A 20,448-nucleotide genomic window follows, 5' to 3' on the forward strand; every position below is an offset into this window, starting at 1 on the left:
CTTTACACACATTTATGTACAAGGTTTAAAATTAACAAAATAAGTAAGATTTTTTTTTTAGAGGTTTTTTTTTAGTTTTTTTTTTTTAATTTTTTTTTATTATACATTTATGCACTTTTTTATATTTGTTACAGATACTCCATGCTGAAGGAAGCAAATCGCTATTGGGATCGAGCTGCAGATCAAATTTTGACTGCGGCGTGAGTCATGCGCTCTGTGAAAGAGGGATATGCACGTGCCAACCATACTATGCCAGGGTTGACAACTCGACCTGTCTAGAATGTAAGTACTGGCACTGATTATAAAAAATAATTCTAGGTCTAAGGGTTGGTGAGTCAGTAAGTCAGGCCTTCCCTTTTTACCCGACTGCACGACGCAAGAAAGGGTTCAAGTATGTTTTGTTGTGACGCTTTAGAGAAAAAGCAAGTCGATTTTGTTGATTTCTTACTGATTAGTCATGAAAAATACAAACAAACTTAAGTTGCAAAATCGGTACCTTCTGGTACAGGTAGAATCGAGAGAAGAAAGATAGAATCTGATGAGTAGTTTCGATCAATCGTCTGCTAAGGTCACTCGCCCAATGACCATTGATTATCATCATCATCATCTTAATAATTTAATTTTAATGTCCTCACCATAGGTTGTCTGGAAGAGATGGGTTAGTCCCAACGGCCCCGGTGGATCTGCCCCGTCAACGGGGTGGATGGGAAAAAGTGTTTCAACGACCCCGGTAGTCATAGTCTTAGCGTTCAACGGGGTGGATGGAACACATCAAGTGTCAACCACCCCGGTATATCGTTTAACGGGGCGGATGGATCAAATCAAGTTTCAACCACCCCGGTATTTCACTAAACGTGACGGATGACACAGATCTAAAAGGTTCCACCTCGGATTTGCATACCGAAAATAAAACCTGTTAATAAAATAAAAAATAATAATATGTAAATAATAATCAGTTTTAATTAGTTTTATTTAACAGTCACTGTTTAAAAAATCTTCAGCATAAAAGTAAGTTTAATTGTCACAAAATATTATGGTCATAAACCTATAGATTACTTTTAGAATCACAGATGCGCAATTGCATTAATCAGTCAATATTAATAACACTCTAATAGTCTAATGTGATAAAAAGTAACTCTAAAACTCCTCACTAACAAATAATAACAAGGAAATCTAAAATTTTACAAAATATAATTATTATTTAAGAATCACAGATACATAGTTACATTAATCAGGTGCTGATTAACAATAGTACTTAAACTTCTAATTAAATAAATCATTAATAACGAAAAAAAAGTATTCTAAAATTGACATAAAAATATCACGGTAACAAATTATGATTATTAGTTTTAGAATCACAGATGCGCAATTACATTTATCAGTCAATAAACACTTTAATGTTATTAAAAAAGTAACTCTTAAACTACTACTAACAAATAATAACAACAAAAAAAATCTAAAATTATTACAGAACATAATGATTATTACTTTAGAATCACAGAAGTCAAAATTTCTTTATTTGTTTAGACTTATGCTGAAGATTTTTTAAACAGTGACTGTTAAATAAAACTAATTAAAACTGATTATTATTTACATATTATTATTTTTTATTTTATTAACAGGTTTTATTTTCGGTATGCAATACCGAGGTGGAACCTTTTAGATCTGTGTCATCCGTCACGTTTAGTGAAATACCGGGGTGGTTGAAACTTGATTTGATCCATCCGCCCCGTTAAACGATATACCGGGGTGGTTGACACTTGATGTGTTCCATCCACCCCGTTGAACGCTAAGACTATGACTACCGGGGTCGTTGAAACACTTTTTCCCATCCACCCCGTTGACGGGGCAGATCCACCGGGGCCGTTGGGACTAACCCGAAGAGATCGCTTCATAGCGATAAGACCGCCTAATTGTACCTTGTGTGTTCCTTTTCTTTCTGTTATGTTATTTGTTTGGTGTGCAATAAAGTGTATTTATTATTATTATTAAAAAAAAAGAATTTCTTAAAGAAACGCCCTTAGACAAGATTGCGAACTGTTGTAAATGTGCGTACTCGCCTACCGACAAAAAGTTGAGTAATTCAGTTGTCCAGCGTGGGCAGCAGGCAGTATAACGCCTTACATGACCATTAAGGACCCTGCAAGGCACCTGTCTGATCTAGCCCGCTCTTAAGCCGCTCGTAAACATGGTCCGACGGACCACAGATCTCTAAAATAGGTATATTTTGTTGTTAGGGTTCTGTTATACTTGTTTTGAATTAACAGTTGACACATCAGAATCCTTGTAAGATCACTCCTAATTTGTCTAATCTGACCTTTTGTTAAAGGTAATTTTCTCCAGAATTTCCTACTCAATAGCAGACTTGAGAGATAATAAAATAATGATTTGGTAGTCAAAACAGTGTAGAGTTTAGAAATACCAAATTAAGTCTAAAGATTTCTTACCTACCAGATTACGCACCTGGAAAATAAAAATGTCTGAATTTGAAAATGCACGGAATCCTCTATCCGCAAGTGCAACTTTTAGTCGGTTTTTTACACAATCAACAGCGATCTAATGTAATCGCCGCACTTCTGTCGCGGTTTCACTGCTAACCAGCAAGAGGTAACACTTAATGATATTTATGTGGTAAACTTGCGGTGCCCAACAAATTACTTTCACTGCAATGATCCTCTCTATCATCATCATAAGGCGCCCGAAATGATATCGTGTCGACAGTCGACACAATAATTTCTATTCCATTTACAATGATATCGTGACGACACAATCATTCTCTATTCCATTACAAATGTGAATGCAAAATCATCAATCAAAATGCTTCCCAGGACCCAACAATGACTTCGCAGTCAACACCTCTTAATTCAATTGTGCGCGCCGAAAGCCATCATTTTGGACGAAAACTGACTCACAACAGTAATGAACTTGAGTTCTTCTAATGACTTTCACTAGAAAACATTACGTTCACATAGTTATATTAAACTTGATATAATAAATTATAACTGAACATGATTCAACCTAAATTGTCCAGCTGTTGTGTTATTTCATAATTCGAAATCCAAGTTGATTACAGAAAGTGCATTTCAGATAAAATGTTCATGAGCATGACATTCGTATTGACAGTTAAAATTAAGTTAAGAAAATGCGCAGTGCTACAATATAAAGTCAAGCAAGACGCAATATCCATGATGTTATCGGCTACAAAACACTAAAGAACGATCGTATCTGAGAAAGTGATATCTGCAGAACCTATTTCGTGTCTAGACTCCGAATAATCGGATTGGGTCCGACTAGCGAAAGAGGTTGCAGAACGAATTGGACTCAACGGCGGTACGATACCATCACACTATCGGCGATCTTTTATTTTATCGCTGGTCCCACGCTTGTCTCACTTTCCGCGTCCGATGTAGGAGCGCGACCAAATCGAGCAAGTGGATCATGGGTGGATTACGGTTCTTTGGCCGATTGTTACGGAATGTTGAAATGTTCCCTTTTCGAAGGCGGCTCATTACAAGAATTAAAATAATGACCATTTTTGGTCATCTTCGAGTTAATTTAGGTCGTGTGGGCGCAATTAACGGAAAAGCGGAGTGCTTTCACTGTCAAACTAATTTTATCTACCCACATAATTAAAGCAAACCCACAAATATTCGTTTTATTTTGTGACATTACCAATGGTCAGTATTAAAGAAAAACTGAAAAGTAAATTCGGTATGAAAAAAAAAAGAATCTGTCCACTTTATGTGATTGAGTCTTAAATAATTAATTGTCATCAGTGATGTAATTAGCAAAGCATTTATTATATCTGAGATTTAACAATTTAGCAATGATAATGTTTTTTTACTGTCATAAGTGAAAACATAATTGGATCCGTTAAAAATGAAAAGTAAATGCAATAATTATTGAACATGAGGAACATGCCGAAAGGCATTAAGTCCGCCTTTTGTGCATACAAGTTTAAAATAAATAAACATGATGACATCTGCAAAGTGTATTTTAGGGTTGATAAGATCTCGTCTGCTACCTTTCTTTTCCTACGGTTAAACTTCAACCTGTTCAAACTCGGAACATTACTACGAGTGCCTTAACCCGTTCATTGCGTGTGTCAAAATAGGAACCATGTTAGCGGATACAACTAACACACTTCGAAGACCCGCGCGTCCAGTCTAACAGCATAGCCAACCAGGATCGGACTTTAAACTCGCTACCGCTAGCTGCCCCGTGGCACAACTATCATAATTTATTACTTACACAGATAATTACGACGCGTACAAGACGTAAATCGCAATTTTCCACAAAATATTTAATTATTATCCTCTTTAAGTAAAACTTGGCGACAATTAGGTAGACTATGTCAAAAGACGCGTGTTAATGAATTATTAAATGTCCTGGTTAATGTGTTATTATACATATTCATTTCATTAACGATTTTTGATCGACTTATATTCTATCTAAAATAACGAATTGCATACTGGCATATATGGAATGACGGAAACCAGGCAGACTGTCATGTCGTCTTACTTCCTGAATTTATAAAACCATCACCATCCTGTTAATTAATATCATCATAAAGTACAACGTTATTAAAGTACCTGTAATCAATTTCACTAACGAAGTTATAAATAAAACATGTTCCTAGTTTGTTAGTACCTATCTATTAAGTAATCAAATTATAGGCTAGGAGTCTGAGTGAAAACTCTTAACCCTTAATCACCATACTGAGTTAGAGGCTATTTGAAGTAACGTGAAAATTACGGACTTCCTATTTGGATATGGATAAAGCATTCTTTTTTTACGAAGATCCCCACAACTATGTTTATGTATGGTCCGGATGCGTCTAAGCTAAGTCTGTAATTTGCCAGTAGATACCAATCTGTCATCGACCGCTGCTGAACTCTCGACTTTTACCATTGTTTGCTGGAAAAACGTCACATGCCGTGCGACGTTCTAGGGTTAATAATGTTTTTGGAAAAAATCTAAAGATCTCTAACTAATCTGGTGTTAATAGCTTAGAGCTCAATGCTCAAAAGGCTTTTACTATTATGTGGTCTAAATAACATCAGCCTATAGAGCATTGAGCTATTACAGTATAATTGGCTGGTTTTTTGCCTGGATATCAAGATCGCGAAAGTGAAAAGGCTAGGGTCTAGACGGCAGCTGTCATGTCGGCATTCAGTCTTCCTGCTTGGTCAGTGTGCCAAGCGTGAGCAGTCAGATATCTCTGTGAGTACCGTGAGAGCTGCCACGGTCTGTGATAGATAGTCGGACTATCACAATTATAGTTTAATTATTTGAAATTTGATATTTAAAGTAGGACGTGAACTATTCACATCACAAGTCTATCATTGGATTGGACAATACCTGATCTTAGGATAGCTTGATTTGTTACAGGTGATATTTATGATAAAAATGTTCACTTAAAGCTCTATTAAAAACCCGGAACCTATTTGTAACTTTAAATTTCTGAAATGTTGGTTGGTTTGTTTTTGAGGAATCAAACATTATTATCCTGTAGTATGTCTAAAAATAACCTAGCTGCGCTTTAAAAATAAGTCGGAGAAAAAAAACTTACGGTTCAATATAAATCACATCGTAAAAGCAAACGTATCCTCTACAATGCCAATGTCGCTCGTTTATTTGCGGCGCGCGGCGCGGGCGCAGCAAGCTCGGAATTGAACGCACTTGCGCGCGGCACCATCATTGTCGGAGCGTCCGGTTCGCAAATTGATCCCGCTCATTTAAAGTAAGGGATACGAACATCTTAATACCAAACGGTAAGGACGAATGAGTTATAATTTATGTGTCTCCTTTATTAACCACTTGTTCAGACGTATCTGGAACTTTGAGTTAAATAAAAGAAGATGACCGTAAATGAGTGATGAGATGATAATAACGAAAGTGACAGTGGATTTAATAACACCGTGACATTAACAACTTAATTATTACTTGTAAGAATATAGAGGAGCAATTAAAACGTCTAGTTATAAAATGTAGAGTTTTTAAAGGATTATTATTTACACATGCAGCTCTTTAAAGCTGTCATGAGTCTTCAAATACTTATGATGCGAGATTACGGGTATTTCACGTTGAAAATAAACTGTTTTAAAGTCATACCAACATTACTTCTTTATTCGTCCATTTTTTATATAGGCTTCAATTGAGTCATTTTTTGTTGTTCTATTTTTACCACAACGCATCAACGTTGTTATCAAGAAGCGAGAACTTATATTACTACATTCGTGAAGATAAATCGTCTTTTTCTTCTATGAAAAGACAGAGGTAATTAGATTGGGGCTTAAAGTATTCCAATTTGTCTCGGTCAGGTGAGTTCTGCTATTCAATGAATGTTTTTTGATCTGCGAAGACTTGAGGACGTTGGCATGTTAGGCCTCACAAAGATCTTAGGTAACAGCAGAATGCAGATTGAAATATGGTATTTTTTGTCGTCAGACGTTGTACTAAGTTGCTGTTAATAGATTCAATATGATACAGACAAACTTTAATAGGGATATTATAATATAAGCGACAATTAGTGGTGTCGGTGTTGGACTGGCCGAATCGAAATCCAAGGAAAGCTGGTTCGAAACCCGCTGCTGGACTATTGTGGTGAAGTCACTCGTAAAACAAGCATATTTAGCTTACCACGAGAGGTTAACGGGACTATTAGTAAAAAAATATTATTATATTAAACTTTGAGAGACAATTCTCGACCATTTATAGACAATTCCTTATTCTTTTAGACAACAAGAACTCTATCAGGTGAACTAGACCCCATAGGGTCAGCAACCGTGACATACGGTTTCTTTCTCCTGCACCTGTGAATACATTAACCCAGATATGCATAAAAACTAGACAAGTGATGATTTTGAACAAACCAATGTTTTGTTAGTTGTTATTTTTACTAGCCGTAATTCATGCTTGTTGAACTCAAATTGTACATAACGTTTTTTAATACAAATTGCATCTTTAAAACAAAATGGTTATCACCGTTTAGAGATTTGTATTGTGTTCCGAAAACATAAGTCAACATCGACAATATTTCAAAAAGTGTGTTAGTAGTTCTATCCTAAAAATTAGAAGCTCATCATGGGCATGCAATAAAAAATGTCTCTGTCGAAATTGGCATGCTTTATAACTGTACTATAGCCATAAGCCGTCCCATCTAAGCCCTGCTCAATCCCTAGAAGGACAATTAGGGCTCTCATGATATACCGTTAGGATGAAGATATAGGGCCCAACGCTGTAAATGGCCCGAGTTATATGTTCTAGTAAAGACTTATAGAGAACTAAATACGCGCTATGACGCGAACATGGTTACTTTGTAGCACCTGTAAAAGCTTAGCAAGCAAATTGGAAATAAGGTATTGCGTTAATCTGAACATTCGTAATTATGCTAATACGAATATCTACTATTACTCAGACACGTTTATGCGCATTAATAGAAACATGTAATCATTATGATTCAATATCAATTTTTTCACAAACTTCGCGTAAGAAATTCGAAGTAGAAAGTCGCCTCGAGGGCTAATGTAAACTTTCTATATTTTAATAAAATACGTATCAACCAGCTCGATCAGCAACATGTTTAATTACCGCTTACCTTCTATCTGTCTGTTTCAATCGAATTTCGTCCACTGCTGGACAAAGGCCTACCCACAGATTTCCACAAACTCCACATTCATAGGTGGGGACACCACAGCAACCTTCAATTTTTTTTTGTTACCTACTCTTGTTCAATGGACTCTATCTTCTGTTAATTTTATTTTACATCCAACTTAACGGCACGTGCACACCGTTTACGTGTGACCGTACTTATGTCTCTATTTTTTTATCTTTATAACGATGTAAAAGAGATAGATAATATTTTTCTCTTAGGGAGACATATTATCATACTGACAAAAGTCACCCGTGCGCGCGCGCTTCAAGAGAGTCATCGAACAATGAGTGACACAATTTTCCATATAAAAATTCGGTCACAAATTACGGTTCACTGACCCGGCCTTGACTTTATGATCGTATGAATGGCTCGCATCTGTGAACTGGACCAATCGGAGTCACGCACACCCAATCGACCGTTTCACAGCAGAATAATGTTACATATCAATCGACGCATCCATCAAAGTTTTTTACCATTTTTCACCACAACGGGGAAGCTAACTACTCACCTGATAGAAAATGGTGGTGGAAGCCAACTTTACCCGAAATTCATAACTGCAGAAAAAGTGTCATTCTACCACCAGTTAGTACTTACTCACTTCTAAATGCTCTCTTGCCACTTCTAAAAGTGTATTAACTATACTACACACCAAAAGCTCTAATTTGGTCGGTAATTAAAAAAGAGGGTAAATGCAAAATTGTATCTGTTAAGTAAGTAAACTCGGGTATTAGCATATGACGTTGTAGGTAATATGTGTGGTAATAAATAAATAATTAATATCTTTCCTACAATTATGACATCTCAACTGTTATATTAATAAACATAATTATAATTATTCATGTTGCATAAAAGTAAGTTGTCTGAATTATGTGTTTTATTTTCCTTTTTTTTGCGTAATAACTCACTTTCATTTGATTATACATAAAAGAGAACTAAATATAACTTGAATATTCATGCTAATATTGTTGAAAAGCAAAACACGTCATGGCATAAACGGAAATGGATACGAAATTAATTTCATTCAGGTAAGTAATTAAAGAATGTCAGTATACCAGAATGTTTCGGAGTAACTCCTGCATTAATTATTATGTACATACGGAAGCGCGATTCTTTAATAATTAATTGACTATGTTTATTGGAGTGCGATTTCTAGTCACATTTTTGTTTTCGTTCAAACCATCAATTAATAACCAATCATACTTAATAATGGCTGTGATACTATCAAACTATGTGCCGGTAAACGTTTGGGTGCTATGCATAGTAATGCAGCTATAGTAATAAATTACTTAATCATAGACATTGATTGGTAAATAGTTTCTGTGATTACGAATGCAGTTATGCGGCCTTTGTAATTAACGGAGATGGCCCTAGAAACTCGATCGTTATTTATGACGGTGATGAAGCAATTCCACATGTACGAATAATATGTATATTCGATTTCGATTAAAAATATAAAATTTCAAAATATTACGTATCCGTTTGTATTTCTTATAGTTAATTGCTTCAATTAATCAGTGACGACGTTGACTTGTTTAAGTAGTTCCGAGTTCCGGGTGTAATTTTTTCAATTTAAATATCGACAAAAAACAAATTAATTAATTAGTGTTGCACGTACTTACCTACTTTTACACATAATTCGTACTTACGTATGCCAACTTACAATTAAAAAATATCGAAAGGAAAGTCGACATTAATATTAATAGGTTCCAGTCAAAGATTTTCATCTCATTTGATTGATTTATAAGAAATCACGCGAATCGTCGCCTCGACGTTTGTTCTAAATGAAGGAACGAAGTTTTAAAATTAGACTTGAACACTTTCAGACTTAAACACGTGCGATAGAGTCTAGAATCTAGCTAGACAGATTGAACAATTGCGCTAATCCGCCTTTCAGGCAAGCCTTTTCACACATAAATCACATTCATCTGAGACAGATCAAACGGTGCCTGCCGCAACGGATTGAGAAATATCAATTCAGCCAATCATTTTGTGTAAATGTAGAGCAAATTTTCTTTTCACACAATACTTGCAAGAACAATACAGTCGTGAATTTTATTTTATGAATTCTAAACCGTGAGTCACAAATACCTATTGCTGCAATGCAGGTAGCTAATGATGGTAGGTAGAGTTTTACAAATCGTAATCTAGGTTTTTCTTTGCTCTTCATTCAAAACATTATTGGCGCGATTTAAAAAAGTTTAACTAACGCGTCAAAATATGTACTAAAGAAATACATAATGTCTGCCGTTTGGTGTAGTGGTTAAGAACGGACTACTATGCCGAGAGGTCACGGGTTTAATTCCCGGCCGGGCAGAAATTGAAATGATGAATTTTAATTTCTGTGACGGGTCTGGGTGTTACTATGGTATTTACGAAAAAAAAAAAATTTAAGTATGTTTATATCCGTTGTCTAGTACCCATTATACAAGCTTTGCTTAGTTTGGGACTAGTAGCGTAGTGTAAAATGTCCAAGGATATTTATTTAATACGGGAATAACATCCCAGTTATCAGGCACATGATAGACGTAACCGCAGTCCTAACTCGGACTAGTAACTTTATCAAAACTAAGTTAAGTAGTTTTGACACTGCTCTACATTTCCACATAACTTTCCTCCCAGGAGAGTTTCGTCGTTTCAGCCGAAAGACGTCCACTGCTGGACAAAGGCCTCCCCCAAGGATTTCCACAAAGACCGGTCCTGCGCCGCTTGCATCCAGGTACTTCCCGCGACCTTCACCAGATCGTCGGTCCACCTAGTGGGAGGCCTGCCCACGCTACGTCTTCCAGCTCGTGGTCGCCACTCAAGAACTTTTCTGCCCCAGCGGCCATCAGCTCTTCGAGCTATGTGCCCCGCCCACTGCCACTTGATTTTAGCGATTCTGCGGGCTATGTCAGTCACTCTGGTTCTCCTACGGATCTCCTCATTTCTGATTCGATCACGCAGGGAAACTCCGAGCATAGCACGCTCCATCGCTCTTTGGAGAGTTTAGTTATTAATAATATCTTGTTACGTACTTCCTTGCATCGAGGCTAAAATAATATTGATATAAAAAATTGTGAGTATTTGTAACAAGGAAAATTTAAAGCAAATAAATAAGCAACTTGAAAATCCGAATTGCCTAAGGCGGGAATTGAACCCATGTTCGAATCGATTTTTATAATGTTGCATATTTAAAATTTAGTTTGAGAAGCGAGTTTAATCGCTAAGAAATTTTAATTACGAAGGAAAAATTTTGCCTTAATTCTATTTAATAGTTTAATAGTTTATGTTTTTCTTTACAGCAACTCTTCTGGGGTCAGAATGCATGGTGTCGGAGCAGTGCACCCTGAAAGTGGCGTACAGTGCTTGCTTGGAAGGCGTTTGTCGGTGCACCGATGGCCATCTCCAGTTCAGAAAACATACCTGTCTTTCCCGTAAGTAAACCTTAATTAGCTATTGGCATCTTCAAATAAGGTAAAATTAGTTAGCAGCTGAGCGCAGCGTAAGACGCCAGCTAGATGGAGCAATGACATACGTAAGGCTATTATAGGCTGAAAGAGAATAGCAATTAAATATTTGTGTTAGCAACATTAAAAGAAGCCTATTTTAACAGTTAGGCCGTCTAGCTCGGACAATAACTCGCAGCTCCGTCCCAAAGACTTCGGGAGAACACCGTCAGGTTTTAGTGAGTAGGCCCTGCCCATCTGGCAGGGAGAGCCTCACATAACCCACTGGTTCCCCCGGGCCAGTGGGTATGCAATTTCATGCATTTCCTGACAAAAAAGCCTATTTTAACAGTACTTAACAGCTAGGCTAATGATGATAGTGTCAAATCGTTGGTATTTAGGAGCATTTGTAGAATTGACTCGTTCGAACTCTACGATAACACTTTATGTAGAGTTTTGAGTTTCTTTATTAGTCAATAAATAAAAAATCGGGCTTAATAAAATAACTGGGCAAAAATTAAGATGATTTCGTACTTCAATGAGCCCATTAAGGCGTACGTATATTATTATGTTAGATCTTTATCAAACGTAATAAGTAGCTTCATAATAATTATAATTCTGCTATAAAATATTGATAGTATGGCAATTATACTCGATTTATAGAATTTACAATCGGTATTAAACATCGTTGTTACATATTAGTGACACATATTTCTTTTCAATTACATACCATGTTTCATTTTTACACTTCACGTGTAATATTATCGACTAACTATTTAGACGACGAAATTGCCTATAGGTATATTTATGCCTTTATCATAATATTTGTAATGTAACTTGGTTGGCGATTGTAACGGGTTGAAAAAGTACTGTTTTTGCGCCAAACGGCGTAAACGCTCATAATATTTGTTTTATGATTTTATTGTTTGTATTTATGTTAGGTATAATCTGTGTGTTTCTTTGTTCTTTTTTTTTTTTTTTTTTTTTTACGGCGACCCCAGTGCCCCAAAGGTCCTTGCTGAAAATCAGTGTCGTGGCATCTTTGTCACGACTAATGCTGAGTCAGGGACCTTTTTGGCACAGGGCACTTATAATCTATTTTATTTTTCTTTTTTGTTTTTTCTATGTTTTAATCTTGTATTGTGCCTATATCATGTATTGTGTATTGTGCCAAATAAATAATATTCTATTCTATTCTATTCTATTCTATTCTATTCTATTCTAATATTTTATTCCATTCGATAGAGGCGACAATTGGAACATGCGTATAATCGTACTTAGTGCACACTTTTATATTATTTTGTTAATATTTACGAGACATGTTAGCTGAGAAACATGTCTATTAATTAAATAGAAAAAGTTTAGTTTGACAAAAAAAGGTTAACTGTATTGTGTACGATTGGTAAATATTGTCAAATCAATTTTTATAACCAGACAGTCAAATTGAATTGCTCACGTTTTTTTATCGTAAATAAGTAAAGTACATTAACGTACTTATTTTTTGTGAAGTAGTTTAACTAATAGTCATAATGTATTTTAATTCAAACTTAAATTAAGTTATAAACTTCTTACCAGTTTAACTGAATTAATTCGTCCAAGCTGGTGAACCATAAATATTATTAAGAAAGAAAGAAAGAAAAGAAATTTACGACCATTTCTTTTATTACATATATGTACTTAAATTATTATCCCAGAGTTGTTGCAGAAAAACTGATACGTTTCATTGCAAAAAATGTACAACACTGATCTACTTAATTTAGGATATAAATCTTGTTTACAATGTCCGCATTGGCGCCAATTTATAGACTATGTAACTAATGAATCGAAAGCCATTTATTTGAAAAGAAATCGAAAGGAAACACCAACGGAAGGCATTTAATTATTGTTTAACCAGCGTGAAGTTATTAATCACTTTTGCTTAAAAAAAGATGACATTTACGCAGTGTGCGTAGCGCTAGGGGCGCGACGCTGCCATAATTATTATGTTTTTAAAATCTGCAATCGGACTTGGTTTGTTACTTAATTGGAAAAAGTTTCTAGCCAAGTTGTCTAGTTGTCCAATAGATATAGTATTACAATATTATAGTAGTACATGCGAATTACGACTTGACGAATCCTGCTAATCCTGTACGGATGTCTGGATGTTTGTTACTCTTTCACGCAAAAACTACTGAACGGGTGAAGCCGCGGGCAACAGCTAGTCTATTCATAAAGATATGGCCTACAAAATTATAAATCTACATTTATTGTTCAATTTCATAACCGATTATTAATTAATTGAAAACATTAAAATTGCCTACATCTTACATTTTAAGAAATATAGACTTCATTTTTACAATGAAGACACAATATACTACAAAAACGACTGTAAAATCCAATTTCCACTCGCATCGGAGGAGGTCGTGCCGTATCTAAGAGCCATGGTGAATCTAATTTAATCGGATAAAGATAAGATGTTTTGTACGCTCTATTTCATAAATACAAAAACAGTACATTATTGGTGGTAAAATATGAACATCATAATGTTTTCAGCTCTGTAATGAAATACTTATTTGCCAAGAAATAGTCAATTAAGATTAATACACTGAAAACTTCAGTCTTGCGTAAACTAAGTACTTTAGGATAGAAGATTATGACATGTAGTGCGAAGCTCAAAGACCGAACGCGATGGAGGACTGTTGTGGACGCCCTCTGGGGACATAGGACCTTAAGTCAAGACATGTGGTGCGTGCGCGTAGTAATAGTAGTGTTGTATGCTCAATAGTTTTTATCCTGAGCTTGAAGTAATGTAGGGGAAGCTTTCTCGCTTTACGTCTTCTTTCGTCGTTTGGATAACAGCTGCAGCAGTCAGTACATGCAGTTCTCAGATTCTAAGGACAGCTTTAAAGTAGAGCATTTGATGACCCTAAACTTCACGCAAAAAAACTTTAAATACGCATACCGACTGCCAAGACTGCAGCAGATTATGGAATCTTAAGTACTACCAAATACTTATTCGTCATTTGTGATTCCTTTTCAGCTAATGCAAGGTAATTTGATGACCCTACAATATCAGTTGCTAACTAGATACACGAACTCTACATTCACACAATTAAATACTGTTTAAGTTGACAATTACTTATAAAAAGTTGACAACCTTAGATTTATACTCGTAGATATAAATCGACAGTCGTTTATCATGCAGGAAGCTTAAGATGGAATATGTGCCAGTCTACATTTTCAATGTGTTGACAGTTACGTGGTCATGCTAGGCGATAATTGCACATGCATTATGGATCGTATGCGATTGTTTTAATATCAATGTGCATAGATAAGTCTTATTATATGGTAGGACTAGCGGCCGCCCGCGACTTCGTACGCGTGAATCCCGTTTTTCCCGCTAATTCCCGTTCCCGTGGGAATTTCGGGAATTCCTTTCTTAGTGCACCTCTACGGTACCTAAGTTACGTCTCTTCCAAATTTCAAGTGCCTTCGTTTAGCCGTTTAGGCTGTGCGTTGATCTGTCAGTCAGTCAGTCAGTTTCTCCTTTTATATATTTATATTTTCATTGGGAAGTCTTACGCAAGCGCGTTGAACTCTTACTTAATCATATACAGAGGTTTACAAATTCAACGCTACGTATATTATGTTAATGACTTCCACTATGAGTAAAAAAATATGTATGAAATGAACAAGTGAATTTTCTTCGTCATCATTTGTTTCTGAAATCATTAGTTGATGTGTGTCATGTAGACTCTACAGGCTCTGGAATACCGACAATGTAATTTCAAAATTCAATTCGAGATCGCTTCTCTACGTTCTAAGTTACATGCAGATGCAATATTCTCTTAGAGAGAGGTTATTTGCCTTGTTGTCTGGGTCTACCGGATGATCTTTCCTTATTTCGATGTTTAACTACTTTGCCTTTACTTTTGGGCATATGGCTGATATGGACAGATTGGCTAGTCCCATTTTAGTAGAGTCGCTGGGAATAACGAAGAGCACGAGCACGAAACCTTCATTCAATTCGTTCGAACTTACTCGTATTGTAATCTCCAAAAATCTTATACAGGTACTGCTTCGATTATTCGTCGCTAAAAAAGATATATTGATGAAAATTCAAGCTATTTATCATCCCTGCACTAAGCGTGCATCGAGGAAACTAAAGCCAAGAATTTATTACCTCTATGTAGTAATTTAATAAAATAGTGCATTAATAAAGTTATTCGGAGTATTCGGACTTTCGTTTTCGTTCGGATCGGACTCGCGACCAGTCACGGTAGTTACTGTGCTGGATCGAAACGAGATAAGCTGCCGTGTAATTCTATAATGTATCTCGGTCGCACTGTTGTTGCTGTTGTTTCCGTACTCCAGCTTATGGGGAAAGTATTGCCATCGTTGTGTTTTCTTTATTTCCATCTACCATTAAAATCTCAAACGATCTGAGTGCATCTGCACTCGAAGTCGAAACTGCACGGGACTGGGAGTGTACATAAGTATTTGTGTTTAGTCACAAACTTCATTTGAAAAGAACAACAATTGAGTTATAAAACGCCACTCAATTAGATTTTAGTGACTGGTCAATACTGGTCATGCATAACAAATGAAATGATTTTAGAACATTTTTATTAAATTTGATCGTCGCTTGTGTAAAATGTCAATTATTTGGTCATTGCAGACTCTGACATGACAACTTACAATTTAACTTACAAATTAATACAAGTTATTAAAGATATGATTCTTGTTCGTACTAATTGATTTGCTTCAATATTAATTGATTTAATAATCTAACATGAGTTGCTGTAATTAAGTGATTTATTTTCATTTCATGTTTAGGTAAGTACCTATTTAAAATGTTTATAACTTGATGAATGGGTTCCGACATTTTTTTACATATTTTTAGTGACAGTTCGAAAACTTCAAAAGATCGTGTGAGATTAACTTTCATCCTTTCGCACTCGCTGTATATCTTGCATCTTGTAACTTTGTGAGAAAAACAAGGTAATTGTTCCATCAACCCAACGGGCCAATGAGAACTACGCTCATTATCCGGAGAGTAAGCTGTTGCCACACTAGATGTAGAGAGCAGGCCCACTTCCAAGTTTTCGAACACGATCTCAAACAATATTAAGGATTCTACATGCCAAGCCCTGCGGTTTGGTGTCGGCGGCTTTATTTCAAAAGAAACATTTCGACGATTTGTGCTTTCTGACTTTTGACAACGTGACAAATGTTTGGTGTTAAGACTGCATTACCTCTGAGCACAAAGGGACATAAAATTATATGACTATGACATACCCCTAGCCAGAACATTGTCCTCCATCTGCGACTAGGAAGTTCACCTACCATATTCACCTCTATTATTGTTCCGAGTTCATGCTGTGAGAATCGCACGTTTGAAAATTCTAGATAACTATGTTTAGGTGCCACTGAATGAGAGACGTATTGAGATCACGCCCGTCGTAATCATCCTGATCATATCATTATGTTTGTGCAGTATTGTTAGAGAGGTGAAAGATAATAAAATCACCTAGTTTGCAGAACGCCTAGATTTTAGACTTGAGTTTAAAATGTTTTGTATTAACATTATGATTGGAAAGTTTAGAAAGAAACTCTACATGATTATCACAGAAAGAAAACATGTCATAATTTTATTTGGGTGCACTGTAGCGTCTGTAGCTGTAAATAAATATTATAGCCACCGATTCATACTTAGATTGAGGTCGAAGCACCGAGTATGGTTTGCGTGTCGTGCTTTACGGTACAAGATTAGCATATAATAGCCAATCAAATTACCATTTGTAATTCTACATTCACGACACTTAATCAAATAAATTTCATTAAGTAACACTTAATAAGCATGGGAATCATTACGCCTACTTACACAATTGTGGACATTACCTTATTAGAATAGCTAGTATTTGAATGACTTTATAAGTTCTTAAACTACAAAGGCGACGTTAACTGTATCATGTCTATTAGAGCATAGGATGGTACACCGTATGATTACGGAAATTGCCAACCACAACGTGCGTCGTCAATCACCATAAAATTCAATTGCTCACATGTAATACCTATAACTGTTTGTTACTTTTCATTACAGCTGCACAACCAGGTCACGTGTGCTACAGCAACGAACACTGTCGCTTATGGGACAAAGAGAGCCACTGCGAATTCGTTATACCCAATCTGTTCGGGCGATGCGCATGTAACTCTATGTTCAAGCAAGCCGGTGAAAAATGCATAGCGCAGAAAACATCTCCCTATGTCACAGAAGCAGTTATAGCTGAACAAGGGTCGGTAATAGGACAAGACCAAGATTTTTCTCAGAAGTATCCTAAGCCATCAAAACAGCCGAATAGAATAGACGCTTATGAACCAAATTCAGTACTCGACACAGATGATATCCACCCCAGCAAGTTACCAATGTTCACTAACAAAATCGAGGTTCTTAGCACCCAGGAGGACAGCCCATTGATGCAAGCTGTTTTGAAAGTCCCGACAGCCGAACCGGTCAAAAGATTACCAGTTTTTAACAGAAGAGATGGAGATCCAAATGAAACCATACAGCTGGATGAATTGACAGCAAATCTACACGCAAATGATCAACCGATATACAGAATTGTGACACAACCATCAGTCGAAAATAATGGCACGAACAAAAAAGGAAGCTCATCAAAGGAGCAAAGCAGCTCATCAAAGGAACAAAAGCAACAGAAAGCTGGTCATCAGAAGAAATCTTCCTTGAAAGGTATCTTATATTTACCTACTCAATTACAAAATACACTCAGTAAAATTGCTTTAAAAAGTTGCAGAGAATTACAGGGAAAATATTTGCATAAAACTGAAACTTATTTTCCAGATAAACATCGTATCCGGACTGAAGTTGCCACTCCTGTGTATGACCTTGGTCCAGCATCACTCGGCATGCCATGTGTGACCGACTCCCAATGTAACTCAGTGGATCCTCACTCGAGGTGCCTAAACAAGAGATGCGACTGCGCATACCGGACCAACTCTACGTCTGCTTGCTCTGCCAGAAATAGAGGCTGTTTGCCAGGAACTTTCCAGGTAAAACATGAAAATACGAATTGATTTAAGTGGGTAGATACTTTCACTTAGTCTTTAGTTCGTGCTGTTTTCATTTGATGCATCGTTTCTGTGGTACAGTGCCGATCGACGGGAACGTGCATTAGCTGGTACTTCGTCTGCGATGGCCGCAAAGATTGCCCCGACGGTTCCGACGAAAAATGTGAAGGTACTGGTAAAGGTCGGTAACTGTCTATGCACGGACGAATTTTCAATGCACGTCTTTCTTTTCTATGCTATAGCCTTACTAAATTAACTTTCATTTCCGCATCTATCCTTTTGCTTAACCTACATCAATTTTCTAATCGTATGAAAGAAATAAGTAAGAAAATATAATTTTGAAAATGCATGCTGAAGGAATAGCTTCGTCCATACCGCTTCTATGACGTAATAAAGCTAAAGTGTACGTGAACTTTATAGTGAAATGAATGAAAAATAATGCAGGCCATATTTCTAGCTTCCGAAAAAGGCTCTAAATCTTTCGGATCAAATGTTGCTTGTCGATAACTCAAATGACAAGCGATAATTTTGTTCATTTTAGACGCTACCGGCGAGCGGTGCCCTATGCACGCGTTCCGATGCGGCGGGCCGGGATCCCGCTGCGTGTCGCGCGCGTCTCGCTGCGACGGAACCCCGCAGTGCCCCGGAGGCGAAGACGAGAGGAACTGTAGGGCGACCAAACGCAAAGGGTAACTACAACAATATTGTTCTTTTTTTGAATCGTCATAAAAGGTAATGGAGGGATGGCAAAACATTCATTAGTTAAAAGGCCCCTTGGTTGACATCGATCTGTCTGTCTTTTACTCATTGCTAATGAATTTGCAAGAAGCGGGAGCTTATACTCGTACGTATACGTGTAGATTTAGATCCTTTGTGTGAATCGTGGGGCACTTTGTTCCAAATTATAGGTAATCTAGAAACAAGCTTGGTTTCGAAATGTTTTGGCATTTCGCTGTCAGAAAGCACATATTATGACACTGTGTTCCACAATACCAATGCTCGTTGTGAAAATTTTCCACTGACAAAAGATAAGTAAGCAACAACATTAACATTATCTATAAGTACTTACTAGTAAAATGCTTGCTTTTCATTTTGCAGTTGCCCAAGGCATACGTTCAGATGCGGTTCCGGCGAGTGCCTGCCAGAGTATGAGTTCTGCAATGCGATAATCTCCTGCAAAGATGCATCTGACGAGCCTCCACACCTATGTAATGAACAATCCAGGTAAGACTCCTCTAATTACCTACTTGGTACTTTTATGTACTTGTTATTTTTGGCACCTTTAGTGATACAGATCTCCTGAGATCAATAGTGGAAGATCTACATAGTAGACACCTAAAAATGTAGCCACACCACGAACAAAAGATACTTAGTCAATATCGATCATTCTGAATCCCGTTTTCCCTTATGAAGCTGGTTAAACCTGCTTGCGATTATGGCATATATACCTAGGTTACATAAGGTAATATCACCAGTATGGCTAATTTACAGCTAAGTTCCGTTGCAAACAAGTTTCATCCTCCATTTGTGCTTAACCAACATGTGTAAAATCCCGCATCAACGCCAGACGTTGGATATGACGCGGGTCAAATATTTGGGCAAATACTGTTATGGGTCACACGTGTGCCGATTACGAAATGTGTACGTGAACCTGACACGGACACCTCGTACGCGTAATTTGGTCAGGAAGCATGTACCGTACAGCGGGTACATTTGAAACTGTCGAGATCTTATCGAGAATGTTTAAATGCAGTTTCCGGGTGTCAGAACTTGATTCATGATGTTATTAAAAAGTTGCTTTGGAAAAATCTCGCTCTAATTTGGACGTTTAACTACTGCTGCTGAGGAGATCTTGATCTCTAAGTACCTACTGCAACATAATAATAGACAATTACGCCAATGCATATTAATCGTCAGGACAAATCTGAAGCTGGCTTTTTCAGCTCACTGCAATCAGCAATGCCCGTCCGAAAAAAGTCTGTAATGGCATCCATCCCTATCATTAGTTAGACTTTCCACTGATCATTAGCATCGTCTTTTTTTATATAATTCCACGTTATTTATTAAATTATATATTTTTATACGAACAGATGGCGAGCGGCCGACTTCTGTCCACTGCGGTGCGGTAACGGCCGGTGCAGGAGCACCGCGGTAGCGTGTTCAGGTCGAGACGGCTGCGGGGACAACAGCGATGAGATTGCCTGCACTGTTTGTAGTGAGTACCATGCCTTATATTGGTAGCCAATTTCGCTGGCTTCCATTCCTCGTCGATTTCGTTCCGTTACCCGAAGATTTGCA

At 36.9% G+C, this 20,448-nt stretch overlaps 1 protein-coding gene across 2 annotated transcripts in view; it reads left to right on the top strand.

Annotated features, from left to right (window-relative positions):
• The window catches only part of LOC135071732 (uncharacterized), a 50,152-nt gene that overhangs the window by 27,773 nt on the left and 1,931 nt on the right, over nt 1-20,448 (top strand). The window contains exons 2-9 of one of the 2 annotated variants that reach the window (XM_063965513.1): nt 135-282; nt 10,939-11,070; nt 17,165-17,812; nt 17,924-18,132; nt 18,232-18,319; nt 18,692-18,839; nt 19,249-19,374; nt 20,241-20,365. In XM_063965513.1, coding sequence (XP_063821583.1) covers nt 135-282; nt 10,939-11,070; nt 17,165-17,812; nt 17,924-18,132; nt 18,232-18,319; nt 18,692-18,839; nt 19,249-19,374; nt 20,241-20,365 — 1,624 coding nt within the window. Of the gene's footprint in view, nt 1-134; nt 283-10,938; nt 11,071-17,164; nt 17,813-17,923; nt 18,133-18,231; nt 18,332-18,691; nt 18,840-19,248; nt 19,375-20,240; nt 20,366-20,448 lie in introns of both variants that reach the window. The other variant, XM_063965512.1, reaches the window with a different exon arrangement.

This window comes from Ostrinia nubilalis, chromosome 5 (assembly GCF_963855985.1).
Source record: "Ostrinia nubilalis chromosome 5, ilOstNubi1.1, whole genome shotgun sequence".
Taxonomy (NCBI): Eukaryota; Metazoa; Arthropoda; class Insecta; order Lepidoptera; family Crambidae; genus Ostrinia; species Ostrinia nubilalis.